At 36.6% G+C, this 22,524-nt stretch overlaps 2 protein-coding genes and 1 long non-coding RNA gene across 5 annotated transcripts in view; 1 reads left to right on the top strand and 2 right to left on the bottom strand.

Moving 5' to 3' along the window:
- Positions 1-251: 251 nt before the first annotated feature.
- On the bottom strand, positions 252-3,900 carry LOC127431232 (uncharacterized). The gene is made up of 2 exons (XR_007895549.1): positions 3,644-3,900; positions 252-2,585 (listed from the first exon to the last, which is right to left on the bottom strand). It is a non-coding gene; the product is annotated as an uncharacterized LOC127431232 (long non-coding RNA).
- A 3,098-nt stretch (positions 3,901-6,998) lies between these two features.
- The window catches only part of aifm5 (apoptosis inducing factor mitochondria associated 5), a 37,308-nt gene continuing 21,782 nt past the window's right edge, over positions 6,999-22,524 (bottom strand). Inside the window, exons 16-20 of one of the 3 annotated variants that reach the window (XM_051681024.1) lie at positions 19,772-19,870; positions 19,571-19,646; positions 19,370-19,474; positions 16,607-18,590; positions 6,999-7,449 (exon numbers count right to left, since the gene is read on the bottom strand). In XM_051681024.1, the coding sequence (XP_051536984.1) occupies positions 18,551-18,590; positions 19,370-19,474; positions 19,571-19,646; positions 19,772-19,870 (320 nt within the window). In that variant the 3' untranslated portion in view covers positions 6,999-7,449; positions 16,607-18,550. The remainder of the gene's footprint in view (positions 7,450-16,606; positions 18,591-19,369; positions 19,475-19,570; positions 19,647-19,771; positions 19,871-22,524) is intronic. The other 2 variants (XM_051681025.1, XM_051681026.1) reach the window with 2 other exon arrangements.
- On the top strand, positions 12,306-13,669 carry LOC127430516 (protein LIAT1-like). The gene is made up of 2 exons (XM_051680346.1): positions 12,306-12,623; positions 13,350-13,669. Exons 1-2 carry the CDS (start codon positions 12,440-12,442, stop codon positions 13,667-13,669), a joined length of 504 nt encoding a protein of 167 aa, XP_051536306.1. The 5' UTR covers positions 12,306-12,439.

Here is a 22,524-nt window from a genome sequence, read left to right as displayed (position 1 = left end):
TGAGATTATCCAGAGTTTACAAGGTCCATGCTTGTGCATGCTGGGCAGAGCGGACCACAACAGTTCTTCAGCTGGCAGCTTTAGCGTCAGGACAGTTACATAAAGTTTGCCAGAGAAGAACTACTGTAGGTCAGCCAATATTCACTCAGGACCTAGGAGAGAGGAAGATAAAGAATTACTTGTAACAATGCATCGTATGTTCCACTAAGTTTGTCCAAACTGACCTTTAAGCTTTATACGGTAAATTGCAATTTTACGTTTTGTTTTTTTTTTTTTTTTTTTACATGTAGATTACATTTTGAAAGTTCAGCTGACCTAAAATGTTTGGAGTAAGATATTCTTTGTTTGGAAGACCTTAATTTCCCCTAAAGAAATTGTGTCAGTCCCACTTGAGTACCAAACAGTTAAAATGCAGTGTAAACGGTTGCCACTGTAAACATGAACAATTTTAATATACTAAGACAGGGAACACTAAACACTCTCCAGGGTAGGGTTGCACCAGCTGTGTGCAAGTTCTCACGTAAGTTGGGATGTAAAGTTCACACTAAGGGCTTAGTAACTACTAGTTAGTTTGTAACTAAGTCAGTGCTTAATTTGGTTGCACCACCTGTTCTTAAGGCAAGACTTAACTAGCAGGTCATAAGCGCTCCGTAAAGTAATGCGTAGTCGCATATTATGACGTTCTCTTGTATTGATCCAATAAGAAGCCTTCAAATTTGTACACAGAAGTGTTAAAGCTGTGAACTTCAATTTGATCTCGTTCCGATCATGGGGTATATGATCTCAACTTTTTTTCCATTTGATATTTTAACTTTATATTGGAGTTTGTCTGACTCCAACTAAATTTTGTACAGTGCGAGAACTTCAGAAAAGTATATTTAGACCATAATTAGATCCACTGTTCGGCAAACTCTAAATTGTCTTTAATAAGCGTCGCTATCCCATAATATATTTTTGGGTGTTTCTAAATGAGACCAGCAAATCTGTAATACATTAAAGACATGATCCCACATGAAGTCAGCAAGTTGTTTCAGAGTGTGGATCGGCCACATTTTGCCAACTCACTGACAAGCGGCATCTCCTATCAGACATTTTTTGCATCGTCTATCCCCTTGTGCAGCAACAGGAAGCATGTTGCATCATCAGGATGGGAAACCCAGATTCAGATCCCGTGTTGAAACCATGAAGTAATCGTGTTTGTATAATCAGCAAAGAGCACGATTTTGAGGTTGCATTTTTTCCTCATTACATTTTTACTCCACCGATGGTTAGGTTTATGTTTGGGGTACGGTTTATAAAATATGCATTCCTGTTCACAGTATTAAAGCCTTTATAGCTGAAAACAACTTGCTTCACAACTTGCTTTTGGCACCCATTTGTGGACATTACACCAGGAAAATAGAGCTCACACATGCCAATATGCCCAACACCACATAGTTCTGGCCACAGGGGACAGCGTTTCGAATTTTGGTAAGCAAAGATCGATTTTAGCTTAAGTCAATGTACTTTTTTTTTTTTATTATTTCACTTTGAGAACTGTCTGGAAAGAAAATGCCAGGCCTCGAGTATATTTGAATGCAAATATGGTGAATATTCAAATAATATGACCTAAATTTAATTATTTACGATACAAGTTAAGGTGGGCCAAACAATCCCCTTAATGTCCAATGATGATGTCCTTTATCAGTCCCTCTCTCAAACTCTCTTAAATGTACAGAATGCCTTTAATTTCTCAAATCTTCAACAAGACATGCTGGATATTCCTATGCGCAGTGTTGCTCCAAACAACTTGATGTAGGAATTCAGGAAATCTGCAGTATTCCAACCTGAAACCTCTAAGTTTTTACAATGAAAGGGACAGTTGTCTTTCTGTACAACTTCCTTTCTTTGGTGGAACATACAGTAAAGGTTATGTTAGGCAGAATGTTAGCCTCAGTCACCATTCACTTCCAGTGATCCAGTGAAATAACTTCTCCTTCTGTGTTCCACAATAAAAACAAATCATAGAGGTTTTGGAACAACATTGAGTAAATGCAGACAGAATTTTCATTTTTGGGTGAACTACCCCTTTAAACAGCGAGACCACCCTGTTTTAACTTGGAATGTTAGAGTCCCCATTGAGAAGTATAATGATGCAGGGCAAAAGGTTAAGAAAACAAGCCTTCATTTTTATCCATTTGTCTATTGGAATTCCCACCTTAGTCTCAAATAACTTTAGCTCATTCTCCATTTTGAAAATCACAAATATTTGTTATCAGGAAAGATTGCTGGAGCAGATGCATCCTTGACACAATGCACAGCATTCTACTTAGGCACGTGATTTGTCTCTAAGGGTCTATTTTTCCATGAGACAAATAAATCATACGTGCTGGATTGTGCTAAATCTATCAGGTCATGTCACTTGCACTTTACGTCTTACTTCCCTCCACATGCAGCCATTTTTTCTCTGTACTCCATGTCCCTCATTCATTCCACCGTCCCCCATACAGCAAGCCGGCACAGACACGAATCAGCAGGCTTGTGGGGTGGAGGCCATAGGACAAGGTAAGGCCTTGAGAGAATCACGTCAGAGCAGAATTCAGACACTACGTTGAATGAGGCACAAAACAATTAGGCAAAAATGAACTTTTAACATCATACATGACTCAAGTGTTGCACTCACACAGTCAGCTATTAAAGACATGCTATTTCAAAAACATTACATCGTTTGTAAAGATTGTCATATATAGACATAGCAGTAGTTAAATCTATACAATAATTTTAGGTTAAAATGTATATGAACGTATGAGGGAAAGTGTCCATTTTAGGTCCAATAACTGGTCACCATGTTCTTCACTTCTAATCACTTTTTTTGCCTTCACTAGTTCATTTTAAATGGTCCTGCAATGCATGTTTGAAAGTACAAATGTTTAATGTAATCTCTCAGTAATATGGCCATAAAACTACATGCACATTAATTATAAAAGTATTAGCAAAATGCTGTTTAAAATAGTTTTAGATGGAATATATAACGTCACACTGCAAGATGTCAACATGAAATTATATTTCATGTCAACTACCCCATAGATGAATAAAGGTTGCTGTATTACTGATAAATTATGTGACCAAATTCATGCCTTCAGCTCATAATTTAAAAAAAATAAAATTAACAGAAGCATTTGTTCAAAAACCCCAGGCCCGCCTCACACAGGGCACAAATTCCTGTGCTCTTTAATAAAATAGTATATAATTATAATGATTCCTTTGTAAAACGTTAGACTCAATACATCACCTGCCACCCAAATCATCTAAAAGAAACAAATGCGTATTGATTCAGAGCAATCTTAAAGCTCTGAATGAAATTCCAGTGGTTTTAGCGCAAGCAAATTAGAGAGATGAATTGATAAATGATTGCAAATCTGAACTGCGCTTGTCCCATTCCCCCCTTCACCAGTCGATCTATTGATCTGGTCTGGGTGTACACAAGCTGCAATGCGTTAATGGAAAAGGGAAACATTATGGTCAGCTCGCTATTGCTAACACTCACCCACATTGTTAGCAGCACTAAAGATGGTCTAATGATACCAAGACACATTTGGCCCTTGGTTATGAACAAATAAATTGCTTATTTTCAGTAACAACTATACTTCCTACAGTTCCATACTTCTGAATGGTGCTTATGGTGCTGTCTTTTCACAGGGCTGACAAAGTGACGTCTACGAGAAGCAAACAAAGGATTGAATTAGTCAGCACACAAGGAAAAGGGTGGGAAGATGTCTCCATTGGTCTTTGCTGTCTGAAAGAGGGGAAAAAGATTACAGGATCTGTAAGCCTGGGGCTGCATCAGATATGACCAAGTCATCAATTGAGACATTTCACATTCGGTTAAAAACAGGTTTATTCCTTTTCATGGAAGAAAAAAAAAATAAAATAAATAATAATATTGAATATTCAAATCAAATAAACTGATTGTGAATTTCAATTACACCTACCAAACATAAACGTTGTACATCTATAATATAGCAATTGACTTCTGCTTAACATCACCATAATAATAATAATAACAATAATAATAATAATAATAATAATATCAAGGGAAGTATAGATGACACATTTTACCATTTGAATCATCTATAGAGAGAGACAAGATTGTCAATTTAAAACACATTTGCTTTACCATGTCTCAAAAAAATTCCAACCATAGGTGGTTGATCTTAGGGATCGTTCACCCAAAATGAAAATACTCATTTTCTAACCCTCATGCCATCCCAGATGTGTGACTTTCTTCTGCTGTGCACTAAATTTTTTAGAAGAATATTTCTCAGCTCTATAGTTCCAACAATGCAAGTGAATGGTGACCAAAACTTTGAAGCTCCAAAAAGTACATAAAGGCAGTATAGAAGTAATCCATACAACTCCAGTGGTTAAATCCATGTCTTCAGATGCGATATGATAGGTGTGGGTGAGAAATATCAATATTTATGTAATAAATGAAATTGCAATATTTCAATCCTTTTTATACTATAAATCTCCACTTTCACATTTTTCTTCTTTTGTTTTCATTGATCTGAATTCTTAATGCATATCACCACCTAGTGGGCAGGGAGGAGAATTTATAGTAAAAAAAAGGACTTAATTATTGATCTGTTTCTCACCCACACCCATCATGTTGCTTCAGAAGACATTGATTTAACCACTGGAGTCTTATGGATTACTTTTATGCTGCCTTTGTGATTTTTGGAGCTTCAAAGTTTTGGTCACCATTCACTTGGTTTGTATGGACCAACAGAGCTGAGATATTCTTCTAAAAATCTTCATTCGTGTTCTGCAGAAGCAAGTCAAACACTTCGCAAGACGGATGGCATGAGGGTGATTAAATGGAGAGAATTTTTATTGTTGGGTGAACTATTCCTTTTTAAAGCAACACAACCCAGCTGTGATCCATCCAGATTCACAACAGGGTGACGACAACTGATTTCTCAGAATACGGTACCCTGAGTGAGCAAAAACAAGGCCATGTTTGCTGTTTCTGTCGGCAAATGATACTGAGATTTAAACACCAATTCGACCTGTTTTTAGGATGCCCAAGTGACTCTGGTAACTCTCTGACCCTTTGACATAAACAATATAGTTTTACCACAACTTTCAAATGCACATTTTTCTAATCGAGTAGAATAACACACATACGTGACATCATGTTCAAGTTCACATTTTAGTCGTGTATTCCCTCCCCAGTAATGTGAATCATGTCGATTCAGGGCCATTTACGTTATGGTTGTTGAAGTTTAAAATAGCAAGTTTGTCACACCCTGTTCCGTTACATGGATTGGAACGTTCGCTGGGCAGCAAAACCGATTCTGACGTCACATACCGAGCAAGAGCTACTGAGATTTCCTCATCAGGGCTGAATGAATTACATAACGATGTGCTTACCCAACCTAATCAGGAAACACAGTTTAGCAGACACGTTGGCATCTATGTAGCAATGAAGAGGACTGACGTGATTGTTCTGAATAACCGTATATTTACTGAACTTGTAGGTTGAATTAGAGGTTTCTTGAAAGGAAGAAAAAGAAACCACTTTAAAAAAAAAAAAAAAAAAAAAATACCCATACATAACACTTTAAATATACAGATTACTCACAAGCCGGCTTGCGCTTGAGTAAAAGCTTTTACAGCCTGGAAGTTTGGCCGGTATAATGGAATGGAACTTATGTAATGACCTACGCCCGATTTCCAACACGTCCGATGAGGGCCTGTTACAATATTCTACAATTCCATCGCGAACATAAATGCTCTCAGGTGGCGTTCACGCGTTAAAATAAAACAAAACACGTAGCGCTACGAATAGAGCAGGACGCAGGTGTCTCGAAACGCGTTTTTTACACTTTAAGTTAATTTTAACTTGACTCGGCGTCTAAACACGCAGAGCTTCTGCACGAGACGCGGCGTAACGGTGAAAGACGTCCGTTAAACGCATATTTATAATGAAAAACCGCGCAAACGGACGCAAAGACGTGTTCAGAGTGAACGGCCCCTTAATTCCGTTTAATAGCCTCCTTCTAGGTGAACTGTCTCGCCTTTCCCTGGAGCTAAAAATGCTGTAATACGCAAATCTGATAGAGACAGGCGACGTATTAGACCAACTACGAAGCTGATTCATGTCTGCAAAGTTTATAAACAGAAACGCTCACCTCACTAGTAAAATCTTCCCTTCGTTTTCGCCCCTCTCGTTTACCGGAGTCTGCGATCAGCTGGCAAAGGGAGTGACGCGATTTGTAACAGCTGGCCACTGGGTCGCAGACGTCAAGGGTTCGCCATGACGACTAGCTTCCGTAGCGCGTAAATGACTTCAACTTCAGCCAATCTTAAGCCTCGACTCCTAAGAAAAGGGGCGGGACAAAATACTTCCAACCAATTAAAACATCTCCTGCCAAGGGACAAATTATTTTCAGCCAATCGTTTGTATATGTAAAGTTTTCCGAACGCCCCTGAAAGTTCATCTGTGGGCTGTTAAAGCTCCAAATGCGTTTATATAAATTGATGAAGCTTTTTCCTGCAAAGGTGCGACAGTGAATCTGAAAAATCCGATCCCTTTCTTAACTAAATTTTGTTTTAGAGTTTTTACATCTGACAACTGGACACATCTCAGTTCTCATTTCTAAAAGATAACATTTTATGACTTATACATCATCAGTTCATCCTCATTTAACTTTTACCTCTCTTTTTACATAATGTTTTGCACTGCCAATGTAATGAACTGGTGAATTGAGGATATCCCCATTCAAAAGCTGTAAATGTTGCAGAGTTTCTTACAGGAATGCTAATACTCCCAAAATAACATTGCCTATATGTTTCCTTAACAAATGTATTTGCAGGCTATATACACAGAAAAGCAAACCCCTTCTAAAATGTCTTCACAGCATCTGTAAAACTGTCAATAAAAATGTGTGGCTGGAATTTATCATCATGGTTCCCCTCTGTAACCTTTATTGCTGTTGCTAAGTTTGGCTCTACACTCTAACTGATGGCCTTGTTCTAAGTATAGGGTCAGTGTCTGAGCCAAAAACATGTGGAGTTATATGAGATCATGTCATCACTATTCAGCGAAATCTAAGAGGTAAATTGACACAATGGCTAAACAGGATGGAAAAAAACTCATATTGTGAAGAAGTGTTGAGTGAGGGGTGTTTTTTAAAGGTCATCATGAGCAAATTTGCTTAACTAAATCAAAATCATCACCAAATTGTTTCACTACACACTGTTGTGGGCCTAAAAGTCCAATTTTAAATAACTGAAATCATTTTCAATTATTACACTAGTATCATTTCCTCATGTCCCCAGAGCTGCACATCATCAAAGTTCTTTTCAAGGCAAGCAAAGTCTTTCTAGCAAGTCAGTCCACTGTCGGCCATCTTTGGAACACTCTCGGGAGGCTATTTCCAGTCATGCCAGTGCAGCTCCGATCTACTTGAATGGAGAAAGACCAAAATCTCAAAAACAGTTGGTCAAGATTACGATCAAAGAACATATTTCAAATCAGCAATAAAATCTGACAATACTGGAATCATAAACTGAGATTCTTAAACTCATATTATGCTAAAAACTGAAATTTTCCCGCCTTGTCTAGCTAATGTGCATGTGCGTTCTGTTGATTGACAGGTGATGTCTGTACACTACCGTTCAAAAGTTTAGGGTCACTTGTGCATTCTTTAGTTATTTCTTTATTTATTTTTTTCACATTTTAGAATAATAGTAAAGTCATCACAACTATGGAATAATAGAAATATGGGAATTATGTTGTGACTAAAAAAATCCAAAATAAATCAAAACTGTGTTATATTTTAGCATCTTCAAAGTGGCCACACTTTGCCTAGATTTTACAGAAATGTACTCTTGACATTTTCTCAACCAACTTCTTGAGGTATCACCCTGGGATGCTTTTTAAACAGTATTGAAGGAGTTCCAATCTATATGCTGGGCACTTAGTGGCTGCTTTTCTTAATTATTCGGTCCAAGTCTAACTTTTTTTTTTTTTTAATAAAATTTTTGTTTTGTAATTAAATAAATTTATATGTTGGCACAATTATATTTTTGTCTACAATACAAATTTCAAAAATTTAAGCATACGCCTTCAGATCAAAAGGTTTTTAAGATAATGAGAAACATTTCAGGCAAGTGACCCCAAACTTTTGAACGGTAGTGTATCTAAAAGGTGACTGGCTCTTTTAACTGTAAGGCGGGACTTCCTTTCTACATCTGTTCAGAGCTACTCGGTTGAGCATTCCAATTTCTCCCATTCATTTTAATAGAAGTGGCCCATCTCTGCTAAAATAATCTCTGAAGTAAGTCAGTCCAATCGTCGGCCATCTTTGAAGTGCTCCCGGGCAGCTATATTCTATGGTTACAAGCGGCATAAAAGCACAACTCCTATCTACTTGAATGGGGAAAGACCAAAATCTCCAAAATAGTTGGTCAAGATTACTATCAAACATTTATACGTGGAACAGGTGGGACATGTCCCTACCAATTTTTGCCTATACCAATTTTTTCCCCACGCTATTTTTTTCAAATTGCTTTCGTCAGGTAAGTGCCTAATGCAGAAGAAACATTTTTAGTTCCATTTTGTTCGTGTGTGTTATAATAAGGAGAATCAAGCACTAGTATTTGTTATTTTTACAATGAGTGCTTGTTGTGGCTGTTATCAGTGGCATAGTGGCGTTTATTGACAGCAGGCGACGATGTTCTTTTGTGCATCCAGACGTGCACCCTACTTGGTCAGCGGTTGCGCAGCTGCAATCCTTACCAGTTTAATCGCAAAGCAAAACGCAAACAAATGTGTTCACGTTCATGGTATACATACACAGACGAACAGATGCAACCTTTGTTTTTTAAATTAAAAAGTTAAATTAGGTCAGATAAGAACCTGAAAACTCTTTGTACTTGAGGTGCAAATTTCACCATGAGACCAATCAGTCATTCAGGCTAAGCTCTTACTGATCCATGTATTTATCCACTGACTTACAAAATCCCAGTTGGAGTGCTTAAAATTGGTCATCAAGGATTACTATTTATCAAAACAGCAAAAGATTATTTGACATTGTCTGCACATAACCAAATTAATATTAAAGGCCCCATGAAATCAAAATTAAAGTTTTGCTGATTTTAATCCATATCTACAGGCTTTAAGGTCATCTTTATGCTAGTGTACTTCTAAACACTGACAAAATTCATTTTCAGAAGTTATAAGCAATTAAAATCTGCCATCTCTCTTTTCAGGCTAAACAGATGCAGCAATACCCATGATGTCACATAGAGGTTCAGAAACATTGTCCAATCAAATGCTTTCTAGAACTAAAAGGGACCCTCCCCCTACATCTTTTCAGTGTGCCCGGCTGTGTTCTAACTGGCACTGATAATGCCTTTGCAGAGCACTTTGAAGGGAACTCAATCCATACTGTAGGGTTGTTCCAAACAGATTTTCCAATAATAATCACTTAAAAAGTGAGTTCTGACAGACCGTTATCACCTTTCAGCCATCTGAAACTCTCACAGTGGAGGGTAATTGTCTTCAAAGGGAATAGGGTAAGGGTGTCTGTAAACTAAAGCCTATTGGCTATTTTTGAAAGTAGGACGAGTCGTTCGACATGTCCCGCCCCCACTTCGTGTTTCATTAGGAAATACATCAAAACGCCAAATCAAACCATGCTCGTCAAAGCACTTCACGTACCTTTAACGAGTATCGCCACTTAGTGACGTAACCCCCCTATACTGTCCCCACCACTTTTTAAAACAAAGTGACACCCTTGTGATCAAAGAACATATTTCAAATCAGTAGTAAAATCAGACAACAATGCGCATACGCGTTCTCGAATTGACTGACAGGCGATGTCTGTATCTAAAAGGTGACTGGCTCTTTTACCTGTAAGGCGGGACTTTTTTGTCTGCATCAGCCATTTTGGGAGTTCCAATTTCTCTCATTCATTTTAATACAAGTGGTTGGTGTTTGGCTAAACAGTCTTTAATATCAATCATCTTTGACCAAACTAAGTGCTAAATCATTGGATTTAAATCCCCCCCCCCCCCCCCAACAATTAATTGTTTAGTATTACATTCTCTCACTAACATTTATTAATTTCTGGTAAATGTGTCATTTTAACACCGATAGTGGTGGTTTTTTGTGTGTCACTTGATTTATTGTCCAACCTTTTATGTCATGTGACTTTTAATTGAAGATATATGTCATCAGCCATTCAGAAAAATTATTTTGAGTTATTTAAAGTGCATAACTCTTTTCTTTTATTTATGTTTTTCTTCATTTTGTGATGTTAGTCATATGTTTCATGCTGTTATGGGAAGATACTGGGACAATTGAAATGAAATCATCAAGATAAGTTTACAAATGTGTTCGCTAGATGTAATTCACAGACCATGTAGTGGCTAATGCATACAACTATCAACTGAATGTCCACACGTTTTAATCAGATGGACACAAGTCATTCAGCTTGACTGGTATGAATATACAGATGCATCTCAATAAATTAGAATGTCGTGAAAAAGACCAGTTGTCCAGAAGACAATTTTCAATGACTGTCTTCTGGACAACTGTCAGATCAGCAGTCTTCCTCATGATTGTGCAGCCTAGTGAACCAAACTGAGAGACCATTTTGAAGGCTCAGGAAACCTTTGCAGGTGTTTTGAGTTGATTAGCTGATTGGCATGTCACCATATTCTAATTTTGAGATAGTGAATTGGTGGGTTTTTGTTAAATGTGAGCCAAAATCATCACAATTAAAAGAACCAAAGACTTAAACTACTTCAGTCTGTGTGCATTGAATTTATTTAATACACGAGTTTCACAATTTGAGTTGAATTACTGAAATAAATGAACTTTTCCACGACATTCTAATTTATTGAGATGCACCTGTATATACAGGGTTGGGCAGGGTTACTTTTGAAATGTGTTCCACTACAGATTACAGAATACATGCTGTGAAATGTAATTTGTAATGTATTCCGTTAGATTACTCAAGGTCAGTAACGTATTCTAAATACTTTGGATTACTTCTTCAGCACTGGTAGATTTTTTCACTTGTTTTGACTATAAAAACTCTGCCAGTACAGTAAGACAAAATACACATGTTAAAAATACTTTCTCTGAAAAACCTAAATATCTTATGCAGTGTTGTTTCTAAAACAAGATAAATCAAATTGATCTTGTTTTAATGATTTTTAGATATTTTTACAGGAAACCAATTCAAAAAATATAATCAAGAATACGATTTTTGCCCTAATATCAAAGGTCTTACAAGAAAAAAGAAATTATGATCCAACGTGAATTTTCTTGATAAAAAAATATGATGGTGCCTGGTAACATGTGCATGTAAAATGGCTAGAAATAGCATTTTAGCTTAGCGTAAAGCTGACAATTTACACAAGGTTTATTTCTATTTCTTCTGCTCCAAACTAACTTCAAACTTACTTCTCTGTCTGCTCGTATGAATGTAACACATCATAAGAAAGTGTTTCACCGCTGTTCAAATGCACTTTGGATCACATCATTTATATGTATTAATGTTTTCCATCTGAAAGGACTAAATATTAAATGAAACAAATGACAATAAAATGCAAAGTAATCTCTTCAGTAATCAAAATACTTTTTGAATGTAACTGTATTCTAATTACCAATGATTTAAATTGTAACTGTAGTGGAATACAGTTACTTATATTTTGTATTTTAAATACGTATTCCCATTACATGTATTCCGTTACTCCCCAACCCTTGCAATATCACACTCTCAATCGCGCTATATGGCCCTAAATTAGTACTGCTGTTATTACCTACGGCTACCTACACACACACACACACACACACACACACACACACACACACACACACACACACACACACACACACAAACACACATTTTTCTGTACTATATATAGTATAGAACCCTTGGAAATTATTGTTATACATTACTTTTTGCAGAGATGGAGAAGGTGAGTGATCAGGTTACAATACTCATCCATTCGCAGTTTGTACTAATGTTAAAATTGCCCCTCCCTCTTTTATTTTGCTCTAAAAGTACATAAATGTCACAGGTTCACTCAGAAATGTGTGAAAGCCAGACTGTTTCATCATTGCTCTTTGTTTAAATCTGTTGGGAACATGGGAGGAGTTCTGTTTCCATGGAGAAGCGTCATCAAACCATTCAGTGTTTCTCGCACTAATCGATGATAGCTATAGGATAGTTATTTAGTGTTAAAATTATATTTTAATTATAACAACTTAACAATTGCTATTTTAACCTTTATTTAGTAAAAAATAATAAGAGTTGGATTGAACGTTACCGCAAAATGCGATGGACTTGGTTGTGGTCTGGTGGATGTAAATTAACTACTCACTTGGGAAATCCAGTCTGCAGAATCATGTGGCAGATTACATTTAAAGCCGTGTATAATGGCAACTTTCAGAGACAGATGGATTAAAAGTGCTTTCCAAGCGACAAATATGCGCGAGGAGATTTCAATGAAAAAGGGGTTTCATGTCCCACCTTTGACTGGTGCCACAGCGAAAGTGAGCAAGAAAAAGAGGAAACAGAAAAAGAAATCGAGCAGTGGAATTAACCAATCAAAGGATTCAGGTGCGCATTTGTGTATATTGCTTCCCTAATGCACTTTAAAAAAAAAAAAAGAAAGGGCATGCTTTGCTTGAAACTATTAAAATACGGAGTTGACATGACAGTGATTACATGCTGGCTGACAATACCATATCTATAAGGATGAAATCCCCAAACTAGAAAGCCAAGTCCTTAAATGTCATTTATCTTTAAAATTTATAACATTATTATGAATAGACATTTGACTGTTTTTTAATGGATGTTAACAAAACTGAGAATGAACATACTTCTGTACTGTATCTAATATGGACCATGGAATGTTCTGAAAATAACTTTCTTATTTTGTTTATGTACAGAAGCCCTGAACCGCAAGGTGAACAAAAATTCACTAGGTGAAATTCACTATTTTTTGTAGGTGTCTTAGTAAGTGGCCCAATTTTCCTGATTCAACCTCAACACTGCCAAGATATTGTATTTGGCAGTATAATGTTCCATTTAAAATAGCTTGAATCATCTTAACAGGAATTCAGGTTCACATAAAGCTTCAAAAACATTGACAGTTTTCATGTCATAGTAAATTTCATAAACTGAATCTGTAGTCCACCACCTGTTAATTCTGACAGTCTCAGATCATATAAAAAAAATAATGGTGTTTGACGCAGTGTGCCATTATGATATGTTAAAACTTCTATAGCTTCTTTGTGCTGGAGATTAACTTTTAATCCATCCAACTGTTTGACCTCTCTCTAGAGAAACACCAGATGGAACAGTGGACCAATGAAGAGATGAGTGATGTTCAGAACAAAGGCCGTGCCAAAGCAAAAGATCAAAAGAACTGTAAATCCCAAAATCCCAAGGTCATCTCAGAAGAAGCCCCAGCTCCAACAGTGGAAGACAAATCAGACGAGACCAACCAAGGACAGGATAGCTTGAGGTGGGAAGGAGTTCTCGAGGATCCTGTTGCAGAGGCCCAACGGTTGGAGGTATATAGAGCCAACCGCCATAAACGTTATATGGCATCAAGACAGGTTTTTCTACAAAACATTAGTTCCTCTAAATTAAATGCATGAAACAAGCCTGGTGTTTTTGAATGAGGAATGTTTTCACACTGCATACTGAATCTATTATCAAGTGCAGAACCTAAATTTTAACAGTGTTTTTCTAGTGTTAGTAGTTATATTCCTGGACTGATAAAGTTTTGAAGGGTTTTAAGGCAGAGACCTGTATTAGTCTGTATAACAGGATGACTTACCGCACTATAAGAGATAGTTGATTGCATTTTTACTGAACAATGAGCATTCAGTTTTCCAGGAATGGTACCATCACATGGAGTGCTACTGTACGTACATGTCGATCCGTTTGCTGATCCATCATTGCCATTTCAGTTCACATTTCTATATTCTTTTAGCAAAAAGCTAGTCAACCATATCAAAGTTCTCCACTGATGCAGTCAGTACTCCACTGAATTTACTGAGCATCGCTGTCATCTCTTAGTACAAGAAGCATGTTTACCATCTTATGAAGGACTCCAGGAATTTGTCTTGATCTTATTTCTCAATGGGAACACTGCGTTTTTAGATGTAATTGTTGTTGATCATTATCGAAACCCTAACCCTAACCTATCGTTTTTTTTTTTTTTTTTTTTACAAACATTCGAGATTTTGAGATCTCAATAGCTGTGTCCTAAATGACACACTACGCTATGCACTCACCATATTGACCTGTTTCAGTGACGTCACTTTTCCCCGCAGCCGCCATATTTGTGACCATCAGTGGGAGGAAACAAATGTGGTGAATGGAAAAACATAAAAAATTGCTTTTGATCCATGCCAAGTCCCAGGAAAAGTTCATACAGGTCTGAAGACAGCACAAATATTACCAAAATAAACTTTTGCGGACATATAAAGATATTTTATCCACGATTCATCCACGGACACCGGTGAGTCTGATGTGTGACCGGTGACTACACACGCCCACCAGTACATCAACGCAAACATCTCTCATTCAGAAGTTACAAATGTTTTTGTGTTGTTTTGTGGTCTGATTTAGTCACAGTATTAAAAAATACATGTTGTATGATGCCTTGGGCGAAACCTGCTTCAACACGCCCCCAAAGTTGTTGACCGGGGGTGGTGTCTGTGTGGGTGCCTTGTGCCGCCACCCGCAAGATGCCGCCCTGGGCAACTGCACATGTTGCCCATGCCTAAATCCGCTACTGATCATCCCAAATGGAACACTTAACGTTTTTTTACTGCACGGAAGCATTTGCCATTTAACAGCTGACGGAAGTGACATTTCAAATGATGCGATGTGTTGCCTCTAGCTTTAACCCGTTAACCAACCTCAGTTGAACACTTGTATCTCAAACAACGTACAAATTCACACAGCGAGGGGTGATGAAAAAGCATTCAATGTACATTTAAAAGGTGCTGTCTTCAGTTTCGCTAGTTGCTACGTTCTCCATTAATTAAAATAGTTTTGTCAGACCAGCAATGCAGCCAAGTAACTCCGCCCCTTCTGCTTTGTACAGCAAGTCACGAGTGCTGATGCGCTGAAGTGTCCAACATTCCACATTCTGTTTGACGGTTGAAGAAGTGCATCATCCGAGTACTCATAGTACACTTATTTTGTTGCATTTCCAGTGTTAACATACTACTTGACTACTTATACTACAATCTGACGTAAAATAGTGCAGAATTGTGCAGTTTGGGACATACCTGAAGTCTAATTTCAATTAAGGCAAAACAGAGGTCATGATTTATCTTGCATAAGAACCAAGTGTATTTCTTTACTTAGGTTTTGAAATTCAATGCATCTGTAGCTCCCTGTAATTGACTTTGTAGAATAAATTTAATATTTTTCAAATTCTTGTATAAAAAAAAATTGGTGTGTCCCAAACTGCACACTTTTGCATTATTCTACGGCATTTTGTAGTGTAAGTAGTGAGAGTAGTATGTTTACACTGAAAATGCAACAAAAAGAAATGTACTATGGAAATGTACCTGGATGATGCACTTCTTCAACCATCAAAACGGAATGTGAATGTTGGACACTTCAACGGATCAGCACTCGTGGCTTGCCGTATGTAGCGGAAGGGGTGGAGTTACCTGGCTGCAATGCAACTACCAAAACTTCACTGAAGACAAATGTGAGTTTAATGGTTTACCATCACACCTTGCTGTGTGAATTTGTACATTGTGTGAGAAACAAGTGTTAAACTGAGGTTGGCTAATGCGCTAAAGCTAGTGGCAACACATTGCATTGTTTGAAATGTCAATTCCATCAGCAGTTAAACAGCAAATGCTTCCGTGTAGTAAAAAACCCTTAAATGTAACATTTGGGATGATACTGCACTTTTAAAATTCATACTCTACAGTGCATTGTGTATTCTGTAAGTGTATAGTGTATAGTGTGTCATTTGGGACATAGCTTGTGTTAAAAGTTCCGATTGCTCACATTTTTTGCATTTTCATTAGCATCAACATCTTAACCAGTAAAATGTAACTAATTTAATGATCTTTAAGAATTACAGATGCTTGTGAGCATGACAAACGTGTGCTTTATTTTAAATTCAGTACAAAATAAGACAATGAACTATGAAGCATCACAAATGTGTGCTTTATTTTAAACTCAGTACAAAATAAGACAATGAACCATGAATGAGTCACAGTGACTAAAACTGCCTAACCAGTCCAGATCATGAACTTGCTTTGCTGGATGATTTTGTAGATCACTGTTCCTCCTCAATAATAGCAATAAAATGTGTAAAAATTATGCACAAAGTCCACTAACACTTAACTAATTGAATGACTGTAGGACATTTTCTACAGTCATTCAATTAGTTAAGTGTTAGTGGACTTTCTGCATTATTTGTACACATTTTATTGCTATTATTGAGGAGGAACAGTGATCCACAATGTCCAGCTGAAGGAATGGAAGTAATTTAATAAAAACTTAGTAGGTAAAAAGTTATTTGCTTATGAAAAGAAAAATGAAAAGATCATTACCATCTCTTTCCATACCAACTTGATAAAGGGATCCTTCACAGTTCAGTTTCTGCAGTTACTGCTTCAAAATTTGAGCTCTAGTTCTTGGCCCACATACTGTATCACCTCCCGATTTGGACTGTTGTATATGACCCATATTTCTCTACAAACATTCTTGCTGATGAGGACAGGAGAAGTGAAATATGAGGATATGGGAGAGAAAACTGGGTTGTGTGGCAAAAGAGAGATAACAAGAGGCGATACAAGAGAGAAGCGCAGCATTTCTTTTGTATTTTGCCCTTTTGTAATATGTTTTTCCAGCTCTATTATATGTGCTCCCCCTTTTGTGACCAGTCACATTCAGCATCCCCTTCCATTCATCGGTCAGTGTTCATCTAATCCTCTTTAGCGCTGTGATTGTATGTTCAGTCAGTAATTGTTGATTTTTCCACTACACATGCTCCATTTCACAGCCTGATGGCCATCTACGCCCCCTAGGTACATCAAGCACACTGTATTCCAGAGTGACTGTACATTCTCATTAACTCTATTATACTTATAACTCTATTTTCTGTCTAAACATTGAGTAAATACAAACTTTACATTGTTTACGAATTAATCATCTCTAACAAGCTCATTTTTAAAGACCCCATAAAATTGCTTGACAAGCCCTGCTTTCTTTCCTGTGTTGACATATTTCCTGTTGAAAAAGAAAGTCCCTTTTTTAAAATGCCAAAAGCCTATATTTGACCTCACAGCCACAAATCATGATCAGCTCCGTTCTGCCAAATTACTGACATGCGCCATCCCCTATCAGACATTTTCACATCAATTAAAACATGTTTACCTTTCCCTGTAATGCTACTGATAGCGTGTTGTGTGTGCTATCTCTGAGACACACATTCTGTTCTCACGGAAATAAGAAAGCAAGAGCATTCCATAAACAATGGTAAGCATGATTTGGCGGTTGCTTTTTTGCTCTAAATTAAAAAACATTTACTCCACTGACGGTTAGGTTTAGGGTTGGGGTTTGGGTCAGGGAGTAGGGTAAATAAAATGTGCATTTCTGTTAACTGCATTACATCATTTACAACTAAAAATACAACCGCTTTTTGTGCCATTCTGTGGACATTCAACCTCAACAATGCTTCCAGCTTCAGCCACTGGGGACAGTGGTTTGAATTTTGGTAAGAGCAGACCAATTTCATCAGCAGAACTAACAATCTCCTGTCACAGAATTAACAGTGCGATCAGTCTGGCATTTTTGGTGCACACCAAAGCGAAATGAAAAGACTGCAAATTTAAAGGTTTATTTTGTCAACTTTTAGGAGTACACTAGCATAGATGGCCTAAAGCTAACACACATGGACTAAAAATCCACAAAACTTCCATTTTGATTTCAGGAGGTCTTTAAATGTGTTTTCAGAGAAGATGCCTCCTACTAGTCAGAAAAGGCTTTTTTATTTGGAGATGGTAAAATACTGTATGTCAGTCACAACTTTTGCCTTAGTACCATTTGATTAATATGCTTAATAAATTATGTTGATTAAAATAATTATAAGTTTTCAAAAATTATGTGGGAATCTTCATAATCATTTTGAGAAAAATGGAACTCATGACTCCAAGCTTAAGCAGATGTTCAATTGGCACAAGTAACAAAGTCTTCATTAGGAGCTCAGAAAACATTCAGCAGAGTTGGACAAGAATACAAAAACAGAATAAAAGCTTTTCTACTTGCATGTGGGTAATGGGTCTTCTTTCTGAATAAGAGTATAAAAATGGCAAACTGTGTACTGTGTACAAAGCTTTGATAAGACATACTGTAATGTACTGGCCTCTATCAACGTTTGAAAAAAGACAATTATCTGAGTATGAGGCCTTTGAGTAAAGGCCCAACTGGATGGGATGGACTGTGGACAGAATGGCTGAATGAAGATGATTCTGAATTCATACTGTTGTTAGTGGTCACAGGGGCTGCAGCTTCAGCCAGCTGAGGTCATCTGACCTACAGAAGAAAGAAAACCTCAGTAAAAAAACATGAACAATACATTGGCGCTTTGACATAAATAGTATGCAGACCTTTTTAGCTTCTAATGCTCAACCACTTTAATTGTACACCAAGTAATTTTTTAACATCAAAAAAGTTTTACTTTTACAACTAGATATGATGCAAACTCACATAAACTCAGCAGTATATAGTCTGTATAGTGTGCATCTGTACATGTAGAATACCTGGATCCTACTACATTTGACAAAATGTGTAGTATACAACAGGTCACACTGACTGGACTTTCCATTTCCTGTGAGATGAATGAACCATGATCTCTTTCTTGACAAATTATTTGATCAGGCCGCCAACAATTACTCAACAAAAAAAGATTGCATTTATTTAGCTGAATAAAAAGGCAACTTGATGTGGTCATGTGACATCAATGTCACTTACTACAGTATAAAATGTTCATTATTGATTAATGTGTACTCTTTCAAATTGTAGGCAGTATGCAATATTGTTATGCAGTTATAGCATTAGGTATTTCTACAATTCAATTCTACAATATATCCCTACAATGGCATAGCTGTTTGAAATCTTCTGCTTTTGCGTGATGCTGCATCCACACAGATAGGTGGCAGTATAAAGCCCAAGACTACTGTTGTATCGGTTGTTTAGGAAGACAAATAAGAGCCAATAATACATAATCAAAAACTGCTTAGTGCACATGTTGCCTCAATTTTTTAATTTATATTTACCGTACTGTATTATACAAGTTTCTTTGGCTCACTCACATTGCTTCTGCCTTTGTAATCACTCTTCCTTCTGCCAACCTTTCTGCCACCACTGAGACAGCAGGCTCCACGTTCAACCCTGCTGCAGCCACTACCTCATCATGCCTGTGGTTGAAGAGCAGTACATTATCAGTATTTCATTTTTCATAGAGAAAACAGGTATGAAAACTAACCGCTCCCTGAGATGTTACAGCTTCTTACTTGAGGTAAAGTGCCAAAAACTTCATGTTCTCAAATTTCCCTTTCAGCACCATCTCAGTGTATCCCTCCCCATACCCTGCACATTATGGAGATGGAGGACACAGTTACATTTTACATGTACAATTACATTTAAATGCTAGAATTTTACTGTCTAGTGATATCTTGTGCAGATATGCAAGGAAGACTTTCAGTTGGCCGCACCAGCATATCGAATGGTTCTCCCCAGCAGGACGGTCCAATAAAATGGCACTGTGTTGAGTTCCACCTCCCTACCCAGCATGTTGAAGGCGGCAATCCTTCCTATAAGGCAAATATTGTAATGGAATCTACCACACCAAAAACCATTTAGTCATTTTAATCGGCACCACAAAAACATAATTTTCTCCTCAGTTTGTAGGATTCACATACGTCAAACCTGTCGGAATGCTTTTTGAGGTGGCAAGTTTTGGATGTTTAAATGAAAAATGAAATGATAAAGTAATGAGTAAATGATATAGAATTTTTATTCATTATTTATTTATTTATTTATTTATTTATTTGAGCCTTGGGAATGTAATGGAATCCTCCTAAACAAGTTGAATACGGCACCAGAGTGACTTTTAAAATATGGCACCAGAGAAATGTTTACAATACGACACCAGAGTGATAGTTAAAAAACATGGCACGATGTTAAAATTACAGCACCAGAGTGACTTTTTGGTACCAGAGTGACATTTTGGTGGTGCAGCATAAAATTCACTAGAGTGACATTTTCCTGTGAGAATGTGATATTGAGAACATATTATTAATGATTGTTTGATATGGAAATTATTGCATACATAGTAAATAATTCAATCAAACAAAACATCAGAACACTCAAAAAAAAAAAAATTTTTAATTTGAATTTTAATTTAAAATTAAAATTAAATTTCATAAGAAATTTTCATCAAAATGTGTTATTTTCATCTAAATTAAAATAATAAAACTTATTTAAAATATTTATTTTATTTTATTTTGTTTAGGATTAATCAATTTAATTTGATGGAATTTTGTTATGAAATTTAAATGTGTAAAAACAAAATTTGAGTGTAATTTGTGTGTGTGTGTGTTCCGGTTTTAGATCACTGAAAACCTTAATAAGTTCACCGCACTCATTTGATTGAGTAAACTCGTTCCCTCAACTCCATTAAGTAATGGGGTCTCCCAAAACATGTGTATTTTATTTTATTTTTATTTATTTATTTTTTTTGTGATTAACATTTTTATTGATTTTTCAAAGCAAAGGAAAACAAAACATATAAACAATGAATCAACATTAACTCCCACTACTACACCTCCCCAATCAAGAACCACATCCGACCCCAAACGAACATCCCAGTGTCTTACATAAGTACACACATATACAGAGAATTAAAAAATACAAAATTATATATATAATAAAATATATATATGTACACACACACATACACACACACACATATATATATATATATATATATATATATATATATATATATATATATATATATATATATATATATATATATATATATACACTACCGGTCAAAAGTTTTGAAACACTTGACTGAAATGTTTCTCATGATCTTAAAAATCTTTTGATATAAAGGCGTATGCTTAAATATTTGAAATTAGTTTTGTAGACAAAAATATAATTGTGCCACCATATTAATTTATTTCATTATAAAACTAAAATGTAATTAAAACAATTTTTTTTTAAATTGATGACTTGGACCAAATAATAAAGAAAAGCAGCCAATAAGTGCCCAACATAGATGGGAACTCCTTCAATACTGTTTAAAAAGCATCCCAGGGTGATACCTCAAGAAGTTGGTTGAGAAAATGTCAAGAGTACATGTCTGCAAATTCTAGGCAAAGGGTGACTACTTTGAAGATGCTAAAATATAACACAGTTTTGATTTATTTTGGATTTTGTTTAGTCACAACATAATTCCCATAGTTCAATTATGTTATTCCATAGTTTTGATGACTTTACTATTATTCTAAAATGTGAAAAAAATTATAATAAAGAATGAGTAAGTGTTTCAAATCTTTTGACCGGTAGTGTATATACATATATACATACATACATATTCACATACACACACATACATACACATATAATAAACATACAACTCCGAGAGTCACCCAAAAACATCAAATATCTACCCCATTTCCCATTAAAAGAATCCCATATCCCCAGCCTTCTACACGTTACCTCTTCGAAGGCTGCCACCTCTCCCATCTCCTCACACCACTCCCAAATTGAGGGTGCTCCCACCGACTTGCAACCCCTTAAAACAATCTTCCTGCCTGTCATCGCACTGGTGAGGACCCAATCTTTTATGTATTTGTCACCTACGTTGATGACCTCCCCATCACCCAAGACACAGAGTCTGGGCAACGCCAGCAGGTGGGTGTGTCTTTAAGACCAAGCCTATACAGTCTAGAATCTATGTAGAATCTTGAATTGTATAAGTTGCACCCTTGCATCTCTAGATACAAACTTGATGTTTTTTAGAATCCCAGCCCACACTCCATCCTCCAATACCAAATTAATATCTTTCTCCCATAATCTCTTGATAGAGCTTAAAGCTCCATCCCCTACATTCTGAACTAGCAGGGAGTAATACACTGATTCCTCATGACCTTTTCCAAAAGCAGTAATCACCTCTCCCAAAGTATCTGCCGCTTTAGGGGGGGTGTATGTTACTCCCAAAAATAGTACAGAGCAGGTGGCGCAACTGTAAATACCTAAAAAACTGAGATCTGGGAATCCCAATATGCTGAGCCAAATTACCAAAGGATCTCAACACTCCATTCTCATATAGGTCACCGAGTGAATTAACCCCCCTCACAATCCACTCTGACCAACAGAAGGGGACTTATCAATACATAATTTTGGGTTCAGCCATATGCTCAAGGCAGCATTCAAATAAATGTCTGAATTAAACACT

This window comes from Myxocyprinus asiaticus, chromosome 40, assembly GCF_019703515.2.
Source record: "Myxocyprinus asiaticus isolate MX2 ecotype Aquarium Trade chromosome 40, UBuf_Myxa_2, whole genome shotgun sequence".
In the NCBI taxonomy this organism is placed as follows: domain Eukaryota; kingdom Metazoa; phylum Chordata; class Actinopteri; order Cypriniformes; family Catostomidae; genus Myxocyprinus; species Myxocyprinus asiaticus.
The sequence above is the reverse complement of the archived record's forward strand: the minus strand, read 5'-3'. Positions and strand labels throughout refer to the sequence as shown.

Coding starts and splice junctions, on each gene's coding strand:
- LOC127430516 (XM_051680346.1), top strand. CDS start 12,440: ATGGCAACTTTCAGAGACAGATGGATTAAAAGTGCTTTCCAAGCGACA. Junction 12,624..13,349: donor TAACCAATCAAAGGATTCAG/GTGCGCATTTGT, acceptor ACCTCTCTCTAG/AGAAACACCAGATGGAACAG.